Below are 11,846 nucleotides of genomic sequence, written 5' to 3'. Positions count from 1 at the left end.
CATGTTTTTGTGGAGCGGGATTGTTTCTCTTCCTCTCCTATAGAGGGCGCACATTGTTGGAAATGACGCTTAAAGCGAGAACAGGGAGACTTGATTCTGCACCAATCAGATTACAGAAGAGGAGCTGGTAACCAATCAGAGTGTGCTTCCTGTAGGCGGGGCTAGTAACTGCGGATGAGACGCCATTCATTCGTGAGACTGTTAGCTGTGAAATAGACCTTTGTCGGATTCATAAAGTCCTTTATCTGCTATTTTAGGACATTTTTGTGTATTAATAACATCTGTAGGTGATCCAACTTGGATATAAAGCCGCGTGAATCACCGAGTTGGCTTGTATGCTAACCACAGGACATTACAGGACTCTCATCCGGCTGTCAAAGCAGCCAAACCGGGACGTTTCTGGGTCTATTTCTAGGTAAATATAGCACTGCTTATAGGGGAAGGTCGGTTTCCGTGTGAATTCAGTCCTCCTATGTTGCATTAACGCTGTGCTGCACCTCCGCAGTTCCAACCATGGGTGAGGTGGAGCTGTCCTGTCTGGCTTATGTGAAGATGTACCTTCATTCCTGCCTGTTCCCCCGCTGCAGCGTCAACGGGCTGTTGCTTTCTTCAGGTCCGGCAGGGGGCGCTGTCTGCGTTACTGACTGCGTGCCGCTGCTTCACTCCCACCTGCCTCTTGCTCCCATCACCCAGCTGGCCCTCACTCAGGTACACTGGGTCTTACTGCTGTGTTCCTGGCCCACTTCTTAAAGGATCCCAGTCTATTATATGGAGATTCAGAATAAGAGGAGGGTTACTGTGTTTCTTAGGGTCATAATTGATACAAATGTGCATTCAGGTGAACTATAGTATATTTTTATGACATCAAAAGGAAGGATGCTCTCCAAAAGACGGGCACTGACACCCTCACAGGAAGGCAAATCTTAATGTCACCCCTGAAGTTAATTATTAACAGACTGCTCTAAGTAAAACCAGGGAAAGTTGAGTGGAAGGAAAAAGTGGTTGGAAAAAGAGTAGCAGCAATGGTAGAAGGTACCAGAAGCCTACCTTAAAACATAAGTTTTTTGATGTGACACTTATTTCATTTTCCGGTAAGACTTAGCTCCTGAACAATTAACTTTATTAGCTATTAATAGCAGCAATTTAAGCGATTTTTGACTTGTTTTGTAAGATTTTAAGTCCTAGTGAGATCTAAAAAGATCTTAAAATAGCTTTTTGTTTTTGTTATTAATGTAATTTTATTTGTTTAACTTTAAAACATGATGTTCCAATAGATGAGGCCCCATTCTGAGCGATCAGCATCTACAGAAGCATCTATCTATCTATCTATCTATCTATCTATCTATCTATCTATCTATCTATCTATCTATCTATCTATCTATCGTTAGTAAGTGTGGATAAATCAGTTATTTAATGGGATCTTTAGAGGCCTTTCAAACGCCAGATGTGTGTCCACCTGGGGAAGTCCTTTGAAATGAAATGACTAAACTACCAGTTGTTGCTCTTTTGTTTACCAGGTGGATGTTTGGTGCTCTCAGACTCAACAAAGGATAGTAGGATATTATCAAGCCAACGCCTGTGCATCAGACAGCAGGTGAGTTCATATAAGCTCCATGATTAAAGCTGTTCTTCTGTACTGTCCGGTACTCAGGTTTGTATTTTCCTGTGTTTGTCTGCAGCCCGACGCCCTGCGCTCTGAAGATAGCCGATAAGATCGCCGAGCAGTTTGAGAATGCAGTGTTGTTAATGGTAGGAATTACAGAAATTAGACTGCTTGAATTATGCCTTTGGGATGGACGAGGATTTTCAACGACTGACCGCTGTGAATTTGTCTCCCTCTCCTTGCAGCTGGACGGCAGTAAGATGTCTCCAGATTATCGAGTTCCACCGATCGTCATGTACGAGCGCAAAGACTCAAAATGGGTCCTGAAAGACAAACACACGTAAGAAATGAGTGGAGCTTAGGCGGCATCTGAAATAAAATCAAAACACTCAGTATGTAGCCTGCTACTGGAGTCAAAGTCAATACGAATCTACAAACGAGAAAACAATAGCTTAGAGAGGTCTTCAACAGGGGGTCCGCGGTGGTACCGCATGGGGTTTGCAACATTTTTGATTAGACTTTTTTTTTTCTTTTTTTTTTAATACTCCCCTCTGCAATTTTTTCCACTAATTGAAATGTCTTTAAATCCACATTAACATGAATTCAACACACTGTAGTAAACAGATAAATGGAGGCAGAAGATGTCTTTCAGTCATCAATGCACACATTCAGTGACACACAGGAGCTCTTTCAAGCTGGGCACCGTTTCCTTCACAACACCTGTCCCATCAACCAGGATTCAGAATCAGAAATACTTAAATAATCCCAGTGAGGAATTACTTTCATTACATGACTCCATCTGTAATAGAGTGACTATAGGACCAGTTTGATATGTAACACAATTTCATACATTATATATAATTAGGGTGTCCCCGCTCCATCTCGCCATCAGTTTGGGGGTCCTTGGCCTGGAAAAACGTTGAAGACCCCTGATCTAGGGAGAAAAGTATGAAAAGTATTCCAGTTGGGAAGTAAACCAGATTCTGACTGGCGATCCATTTGACTAAACACGTCCCTTAATTTAAAATTTGCTTATGAGAAAAGTTGAAATAAGAATTTTCTGAGAGATTTAGGAAAATATATTTGTATGTGATGTAAACAAATGACATGAGCAGAAATCATTTGGTTTGCAAAGAGTAAGGATCTGTAGAATGGCCAGCAGAGGGCATAGGTGAGAGCATCATCAGGCTGTTAAATCAGTCTGAAGGTCAACAGACCTTTGAGCTATTAAATCTGACTATAGCTAAAGCATGCAACATTTTCCAGATTTTAAAAATGGGGAAACAGTTTTTTAACTTCCTCCCACCTCAAAATTATGCATTTTAAACCAACTACTTTAAGCATCAAAACGTGAAGAAGAGAAATTGACAAGATTTTGACTGAGCTAGCTAAAGGAAAAGTAATTCCAGAGAAGCTCATCTATTCAAACCACAGAAATTATTCTCAAAACATCAGATTTTTTTCCTCTTAGTTTGTTTTAATCAAGCACTTTTTTGTCCACTGAAGTTTTTCATTTACAATGGTTGCTGCCCCTCATGTCGCCTGATGTCACTTCCTCTGCAGGATCATGCTGCGGCAGTGGGAGGAGACACGGGCCATAGCCAGCCAGATGCTGGAATCCGGGGACCACGCCATGTTGGTTGACTTTGACGGCCATTTGGACGACATCACTAAGGACTGGACCAATCAGACGCTCAACGCCAAGATAGCAGAACTCTCCTCGCCAGCCAACGGCACCATCTGATGCCCCGTCCCCGCCCGACACAAACACCCCCAGGAAAGCAGAGCCCAGGAAAAATAATTTTATTTTTGTTCCTGGAAGAACAAAGACAAACATGCACAAATGAAATATTTACATCTCGGTTGATCTCTATTTCCTCCACGTGCCAACCACAGAAACAGACGTGTTTAACTCCAAATTCAATGTAAAAAAATCTAATTTTAACACTAAAAATCCTCCTGTTTTTATTTCTAGTTCCACCTCATTCTTCCTGTACGGCAGCATGTCCATTTGCCAGGAAACAATGGTAGCTTTTCTACTAAAAAATATAACTTTTAAAGTTTAACTTAAGCCCTAAATGTTTAATTTAAAAAAATGTTACTGAGCTTGTAAGCTAACAGGTTAGCAGGATGTGCTTAATTATTCACACCCTCTTATTTCTGTCTCTAAATGTATTTGTTACGACTGTTTAACCCTAATAAACACCTTTTTTTTATTCCATCTGTATCAAATAGATAGAAAATGAGCTTCATGCTTGTTTCAGTCCTGGATTATGTAGCTTTTAGCATGAACTTCTCTAGTACTTCATATTAAGTGCTCAAATAAAAATCTGCTTCCTTTAATATATGAACTCTAGCAAACCTTTGAAAGGAGTTAAATCTAATTAGCTTCATTTTGAAGCTTTAGTGCCATATGCCCGTATTTACATTTTACACCAACATCAGACATGGTTTCTGCTCAGACTGCCTTCAATGTTTGTTTCCCACATTCAGATTAGCTCATTTCTGAGTTTTATTTTTTTTGTAATTTTCTGAAAGAAAAGTAAAACAAAGTTAATGAATTGCCTGAGACGCACTGTTAAAAAAGCTTGTCTAGTTTTTTTTTCTCCTCAAAAATGGGGAAGAAAAGCTGGAACTGCAATTTATTCACCAAACTCATCCAGAGAGAGATGGTTTTGAAAGAATTACTTCTAAAAACTGTTTGTCATTCCCAAAATTCAGCATTGTAACATGAGATCCAGCTCACCGAGATTTGGCACCAGCTCAGGGGTCCGTGTGCGAAGCAGGTTTAACAAATTCAGATTCATATCTGCAACTCTTAAATCCATCTAGCCTAAAGTTGGGAAATCTGAGTTTTCGGTTTTACCACAGCCGCTATGAATGAGTTCAATCAATTCCAAGTAGAACCACTCAGAGATTAGCACATGATGATGAAAAGCCATCATCAGTGGAGCACTGATTCGACAAGTCACCATTTATCTAGAAATGTCTGTTTTGACATTTAGAAGCTTGACATGATTCATCAATGATCACCAAACAGACAAAACATTTTTTCATAGTAAAAATAATGCAAATCCTGACCAGTAATGTTAGGAAATGGAGATCTGAAATTAATTTCTAGACATCCATAATGTATTCTAGATAGGAGAATGACATTTTGTTTGAAATGGAAAGTTTTTTTCAGATATCAGGAATACATATTCGGTAAACTTCATATGAAAATGGCTTGCCATAGACTTTTGTGAACGCCATAATATTAAGGACTATTTCTTGAATGGTAGTAGATCAATGTATCTATTTAGATGAAATCTTCTGGCAGCAGGTGATGAAGTCTAAAGACGTTCTAATATATAGAACCTGTGGATAGTTTTATGCGTCCTTCATGTCTTCTTTTACACAACATATCAGTGGCTGTTTGCAGCCGCACTTCGGATGTTATCTCAATAAATGGTTGTTATTAGCGGCTATCAGACCCATAGAATGACTTCAGATTGGGCCAGTAGGCTCATTATGTTATCAAGTGGATCCTAATCCAAACCCTAAAGTTATTCCTTTCCCCCCCCTCAGAATTATTCAATCTATTTACGTGTAATCTGAAAATAATTTCAGTAGTTCTTCATGTACTGTAGATATAACTAAATAAAAATAAAATGATCCGCATCTCGCTCATATTAAACAAACCAAGAACAAGTGATCTCATATCCTGTCAACTGATCTGTAGAATCCCTATAAAAATGTTATTCTCTGTGAAAAAAAAAATTCTGATCATTCTTTAATTAAATGGACATGAAATTTTTGTTTTTAAAACCTAATGTGTCTAATGGACCTAGTGAATCTTTTTATGCACAAAACTGTTACTATGGTGACTGAAACAGAGGTTCAATAAACAGTGAAACGGAAAACTCTGATTTCAGGTTTAACTAAGAGTTTTCGGTAAACCTGCTTCATGAAACGGACCCCAGGATTAAATAAATGCTAAAACATGAATAAAAATGCAAACTTTTAATAAAATAGTACATTTAAATAACAAACTTAAGCCAGAACTTCACTTTCTAATGGGCTGTTGCATTGTACTCTGCCTGAATAGAACTACTCACCAAAATGTGCCTCACATTCAGCATATTTCAAACTGTTCAGATTATTTTACTCTGCAGTAGCTGTCAGCTTCTCTTAAGTCTGAAAAAAAATCAGTTAATTAATCCTCTGAATGTGGGAAAAATAAATCAAATTTGAAATAGAAAATCTATGCAGGAACTGAGCTCTACTTTAATAAAGTTCACAGTAAAAAGATCTAACAGAAGATATAACAGAAAAACAAGAGTTTGTGTTTCACACTAAGCTTTAAAAGTGCTCCTTTCACACTAGAACTGAACAGAGAAGTAACCTGCTAATCTGCTCTAATGGCGGCAGCTATGAATCTACGCTATGATTGGATATAGTACAGTACGATAAACATGCTTGTTTTTAAACGGCAGTTTAACTTTTTATCATCCTTTAAAAAGTCTTTGGAGCACCTTAACAAAAAGGCAAAGATAAACTATTGTTTTCCTTATAAAGATCACCTCCAACTTTTTTTTTCTTTTTGTAGTGTTTCCAAAGCTTTGATCCCAGTTGGAGAATTTTTACCCCAAAGCTCTTAGCTGCAAAGTTAAACAGATTTTTCTTTAAAAGCTTTAGGTCTGTCTTTTCAGCCTTAAACAGAGGCTTTTATTTTCACATCAGCTTTTAAGCTCCAGATGTGTCAGCGTGGTTTCAGCTGGGAATGCTTGGTTTGGAGAGACGGCTCTCTGGAGCCCTCAGGGGGTTTGACAGGCGACCAGCTCGGAGGGTGGCACCGTGACGAGGTTGAGGGTGATCTCTCCCAGCGGAGACTGGCTGGCCAACGTCCGGAAGACTGAGATGGTGTTGTAGAAAGACAGGGCGTCCTCCACCTGCTGCTCCGCCCATGGAAGGGTGATCTAAAATAAAGAGACAAATCTTTTGCTTTGTGTTGAACGCTTTATATTTCTAATCAGAAAAAATATGTCTTCACAAGGTATTTGGGCATTTAGATAAAAGTTTCAGCAATGCAGGGATTTTGCACTGTAAAAAAGTTACTTTAAAATTGAATACAGTATTGTGTTTAATTTCATTCTTTCTTTCTTTTTCTTGATGACAATTATTTGTTTGAATCTAGCATCAGGCAGTGTAGCCAGGTTCGATTGTTTACCTGAACTATGATCAGTTTGTGAGATGGATCTTCAGCGTTGCTGAGCTCCTCTCCAAAACACAGAGTGAAGCCGCACTGAGGAGGCTCGCCGCCATTGGCTCGGTAATCGTCCAGCTCTGCCGAGACACCAGAAACAAACCAGGTTACGCCGGTGAAGGTTGGCAGTCATCCAGGTCATAGTCATTCCAAAAAAGAACATTTAAAAACAATCCAGACTTTGTTTCCGAGTTTAAAGACGTTTTGCTTCCCATCCAGGAAGCTTTTTTAATTTAAAGTTTCAGGAATAGCATTGAACTCAATGCCGTTCCTGACATTGAGCTCATTCTCATGAGCCGCCTGAAGCAGCCACACAACATCAATGTCTTTCATGGGGCCCCACATTCCTGGTGACTCCCCTGCATATGCATAGTTTTAGGTTCATCCCTTTAGTTTTGTATAACAAATACACTTTAAACTACCTCAAGGCGTGTATCCCTTTAGTCATGTACAAAAAACTATTTAAGCTTAGTTCGACATAAGCTTAAAAAAACCCCCAAAAAGTAAGTAATTAAATAGTTTTTTTTGTACATGACTAGGGATGCATGACCGTTGAGTTAGTTTAAAGTGTATATTTCATACAAAAATAAAGTGATAAACTGAAGGGCTAAACGGGTTTTGACTATGGGTATGCTGGTCTGACAGAACACTGGCTCACACACTGAGTTAGACAGGATTACCCTGACCTCTCAGAATAAGGGGTTTTATTGGAGAAACAGCCCAAGTATGCAACTTCACGTTCAAAAATCAAGCTAAAATACAGCCGCTTGCGAAATTTAACTGCCACTTTAGAATTAAAAAAGGCAGCGTATTAATTACATGTGATCCCTATGGAAAAACAGATCTGTGAAAATAGGGGATTGGACATTGTGCTGCAGACAGCACAGAAGAGTTGAAGAAAAACAAATCCGCTCCAAAGCCTAGTGCCTCAAAAGAATCTGTTTCCCCTTTAAATCTGCAGCTCTCCCTACTTCTCTCTGTGCTCTTGTTTAAAAAGATTTATGAATTTCTTTCCTAATATAATGATGCCAGAAACTACTGTAAATTTCAAGATATGTAGAAGCTCTGCAGTCTGATTCTATCTGTATAATAATAAAACATGTTAATTTTAACCTGTAACTGGGAGTCATGGTCCTCTGAGAAGCCAAGCTTTTTTTAACTGGTAAAGAAGAACATTTAATTATTTTTTCTCAAGCTTCTTGCGTTATATTACTAAGTTGTATAAAATTATAATATGTTGCCGTTTCTGCAGAACAAGCTCTGTATGTCTAACGAACGGATTTTTTCGGTGGTATCTCTCTATTTTTTTACTTAAACATGAAAGTAGCTGCTGGTTAATATTCAGTGAGTGCTGCTGTGTCTCTCCCTAGACCACCTAGCTACTCTCTACGCAGTGAAATGCAACGGCTAATCAGATGTCTCAAAGCGACAGATCTGATGATGGTACACCAATAGGCGGGACACTGGAGGAGCGCGACAGAAGAAAAAAAACAATGACTCAAAACAGTCTGAAAACAGATAGCTGCACCCAACCTCTGTTACCTTTGGCTAAAGAAGATGAGCAGAAAGGGGAAAAAAACAGAGGAAATCATTGGTGAGGACATGTCCACACCAGGTCAGTTTTGGAGGGGACATGTCCACACCAGGTCAGTTTTGGAGGGGACATGTCCAAACCAGTCCTTCAGAAAGTTACACCTGTGGCTGGATGTAGGAATGACTGATTTAATGACTTTCCTTCATAGTACCATATTTTCGGGACTATAAGCCACTACGTTTTTCCCACGCTTTGAACCATGCAGCTTTTAAGAAGCTGAGCCTTTCAGTGGATTTTTCCTAACCGCCAGAGGGGGAGAATAAAGAGCTAATTTTCATTTTGCACAGAGAACAGATGTCCCAAATTCACACATTTTCACAAGTTGCCGAACCAATAAAGAGACTGGGCTCAACTCCTGCAGAGCTGAAATAAAGAGCAGACGAAGCCCCATCTTTCAGTAGAAGCTCTTATTGCTGCGAGCTTACTAGCTAACGGGAGCTAGCATTCCTCTTTATCCCTCCTCCAGGGGCTATATTCAGAGCTCCCCCTACAGGTTTGGTGGGAGACCGTTCAGTAGATATCGGCCCGGTGCGACTTATATATTTGTTTCGAGTTTTTTCAAAAAATGTTGTGGGCTTATAGTGAGGTGAGCTCTATAGTCTGGAAAATATGGTAAATGAAGTATGCACTGGTTTCCCCTGCTCCACTCACGCTGCTTGAAGATCTCTTTGCTGAAGAGGAGCACCGGCTCCGTGTTCCGCTCCATGCGGTGAAGGCCAGGGGTGGTAGTGTGCGGCCCCGTCCAAAAGATCCGACCCTGGCAGTACCTCTTGCCGTATACTCCCTGCTGCGTGGATGTCAGCAGGATCCCCTTCTCCATGAAGGGAAGCAGAGTGAAGAGCGCCTGCAGCTCCCCACCGGCCGGCAGCGTGGACGGCGGCTCCGGCAGAAGGATGCGAGGGAACCTGACGTTCATAGCGGCCGGAGTTGGAGGAATGGAGGAGGAAGGCAGGTACACGATGCGAACATCAGGCCCGCAGATGGAGCGTTTCAGCACTTCCTGACCTATATAATGAACCGCCACGCTGAAGGAGTCCTGGTCTGTTGGAAACAGCAGGAGAGAGTTAGAGCTCCAGGTTTAAACCAACATTTCTCTTTTTCAGCTGTGGTTCTGTAAATGATCCTTACCTCCCTGAGTAGCGGGGAGACTCTCCTCAATCCGAACATCCAACCTGATCTCATCCACAGCTGCACAAAGGAAGGGGAGGAGGTAAGAATAAATTAATGAAAAGCTTGATGCATGATAAAACAGAATTCTTATATCTTCCCTTTGCTGCTGTTCTCTTTAGCTTTATTTAAAAAAAATACATATAAAAATGCATGGGGGTGGCTGTATCATGCCTTTCGCATGTCAAGCCCTAAATAACCAAGCTCTATTTTATATCAGAGATCTGATTGTTCCTTATGTTCCTAACAGAGCACTTCACTCTCCATCTACAGGTTTTCTAGCGGTTCCTAGAATTAAAAAAATGTAGAATGGGAGGCAGATCTTTTAGTTATCAGGCTCCTCTCCTGTGGAACCAACTACCAGTTTTAGTCCGTGAGGCAGACACCCTTTCCTTTTTTGTTTCTATAAATCCTATAGTTAGAGTCGCTCAGGTTATTCCGAGCTATCTCTATAGGAATGCTGCTACAAGCTTAGAGTGCTGGAGGACATAGGGACCACTTTGCCACACATAGACATACAAGATGTAGCTTTAACTGCGACCAACTTAATATGCTGTGCTCTGTGTTCTCTTTGTTTGTCTGCTTAAAATCATTTTCAGCCATATTAGAGGGCTTGAAAAGTTGATTTTAGGCAACTGGAGACATATCTCATGTATCTGTGAGATTCCTAAGAGATATTTAATTCAATTCAGTTTATTCGAATAGCACCATTTCACACTACGTCATTTCAAGGTACTTTACAGTTCACCAGATCATCCAGTCAAATTATCAGAAGGCCTTTCATCCTCAGCCAGGTTCTACTGGAGGTTTCTTCTACCAAAGCAGAGTATACCTTCCCACTGTCACTAAATGCATGCTCAGTAAGAGAATTGCTGCAAGTCCCTGACTTTATGCAATCTGATGAAATTATTACAATTCTGCCAAAAAGCACAAAAAAATAAAAATGAGAACTTTTCATGTTTCCATCTACAGTTTTGAGGTGAACAAACTGAACCTATTCAGCAAGTTTCCATCTAAAGCACATGAACTATTTTCCTAAAAAGTTAAAAACCACTTTAAAAGAGCATGCTTTAAACAATTTAAAGTTTTTTTTGTCATCAACCTTTTCTATTGCAATACTTTTAAAATGTATATATAAAAAAACATTGATGGAAACACAGCTACCATTTAATAACTAGGATCTATGTAAATGTTCTTTCCTGACTCTGGTTGTGTATTTTTTTCACTGGAGGAAGCCGTCCAGTCTGTTTATGACCGATATATCCATTTTATCTATTAGGAACCACTCATCAAAATGGGTTAAGGCAGACACCAATGGGGCAGGCTAACATTTAGCTTCTGGAACAGAATGCAGGAATGTTTGGCTTCAGTGGTGTGAGTTTGAACAGCTACTTTATTCTGATTCTATACATATACTTCCATTGTTTTATGTGTTAATATGGGTGTTTTTATGAGTGAAAGTGAGAGCACAAGTGTAATAGTGTCTAAATATATGACTAGGAAGAACTGAGATCAGTTTTCAGTGGGTTCATTTCATACATGCCAGGAGGCTGATTATAGAGTAGGAACTCACAGCTGCATTGGGAGGGTCCATCTGACTGGGCCGGCTTGTTGTCCTGCAGCAGATCTTCGTCCACATGCTGCGAATCAGAGAACAAAAGCCTTTTAATTCATCACAACTTTGGAGAGCAGAAGGAAGAAACACTGAAGTCGTCTCATCAGCTCCTCTCACCAGCTGAGAGGTCACCTCTTCTGTTTTGACCCGTTTGTCCTGACTGATGCTGCTGCTGCTGCTGCTGTCAGAGTCGCTGCTCTTCCTCTTGTGCTTCTTGCTGTTTTTTTCTTTGCTTTTAGTCTCAGGTGTCAACACACCTAAAGACACAGAGAAATGAAGGCTCAGATTATTTAATTCAACGCTCTGTAGCAGCTATAATCCAGCCAGCAGTTGTTCCGTCGAGGGATGGTGCCTGAACATTTAAGTAGGGATGTTATCTGTTTGTTTTTCAGGAGCAAACAAACCGGTTATGGTTTATTTTTAGAAAAGCAGCCAAAGAAAAGCTCTAAGATAGACTAAATATTGACTTTAAAAAAAAAAACAATCTGAGTGATTGAATAAAAATCTAAAAGCTGTAAAGAGGGATTTTAAGACTTCTGCCAAAGCAGGAACACCCAAGGCTCTGTTTTATCTGCCTGCACAACATTATTATTAGTTCATCACTCAGGAAAGAAGAAAGGAC

At 40.0% G+C, this 11,846-nt stretch overlaps 2 protein-coding genes across 4 annotated transcripts in view; one reads left to right on the top strand and one right to left on the bottom strand.

The window, feature by feature from the left end:
• Window positions 1-167: 167 nt before the first annotated feature.
• On the top strand, window positions 168-3,570 carry emc9 (ER membrane protein complex subunit 9). The gene is made up of 6 exons (XM_015382182.1): window positions 168-415; window positions 506-708; window positions 1,518-1,594; window positions 1,680-1,749; window positions 1,849-1,943; window positions 3,167-3,570. The coding sequence occupies exons 2-6, from the start codon at window positions 514-516 to the stop codon at window positions 3,345-3,347; spliced, it is 618 nt and encodes a 205-aa protein (XP_015237668.1). The 5' UTR covers window positions 168-415; window positions 506-513; the 3' UTR covers window positions 3,348-3,570.
• Window positions 3,571-5,455: 1,885 nt separating this feature from the next.
• Window positions 5,456-11,846, bottom strand: part of irf9 (interferon regulatory factor 9) — a 16,397-nt gene continuing 10,006 nt past the window's right edge. For all 3 annotated transcript variants that reach the window (XM_015382184.1, XM_015382183.1, XM_015382186.1), the window contains exons 5-10: window positions 11,342-11,481; window positions 11,183-11,249; window positions 9,571-9,630; window positions 9,094-9,483; window positions 6,813-6,928; window positions 5,456-6,561 (exon numbers count right to left, since the gene is read on the bottom strand). In XM_015382184.1, the coding sequence (XP_015237670.1) occupies window positions 6,400-6,561; window positions 6,813-6,928; window positions 9,094-9,483; window positions 9,571-9,630; window positions 11,183-11,249; window positions 11,342-11,481 (935 nt within the window). In that variant the 3' untranslated portion in view covers window positions 5,456-6,399. The remainder of the gene's footprint in view (window positions 6,562-6,812; window positions 6,929-9,093; window positions 9,484-9,570; window positions 9,631-11,182; window positions 11,250-11,341; window positions 11,482-11,846) is intronic.

The sequence above is a fragment of the Cyprinodon variegatus genome, unplaced genomic scaffold (assembly GCF_000732505.1).
Source record: "Cyprinodon variegatus isolate N-32 unplaced genomic scaffold, C_variegatus-1.0 Scaffold252, whole genome shotgun sequence".
In the NCBI taxonomy this organism is placed as follows: Eukaryota; Metazoa; Chordata; class Actinopteri; order Cyprinodontiformes; family Cyprinodontidae; genus Cyprinodon; species Cyprinodon variegatus.
This window is presented reverse-complemented; position numbering and strand designations above follow the sequence as displayed.

Bases quoted from the DNA above. Each gene is read 5' to 3' on its own strand.
- emc9 (XM_015382182.1), top strand. From the start codon at position 514: ATGGGTGAGGTGGAGCTGTCCTGTCTGGCTTATGTGAAGATGTACCTT. The intron at 1,595-1,679 runs GTGAGTTCATAT...GTTTGTCTGCAG, and splicing joins GCCTGTGCATCAGACAGCAG to CCCGACGCCCTGCGCTCTGA. The intron at 1,750-1,848 runs GTAGGAATTACA...CTCTCCTTGCAG, and splicing joins AGAATGCAGTGTTGTTAATG to CTGGACGGCAGTAAGATGTC.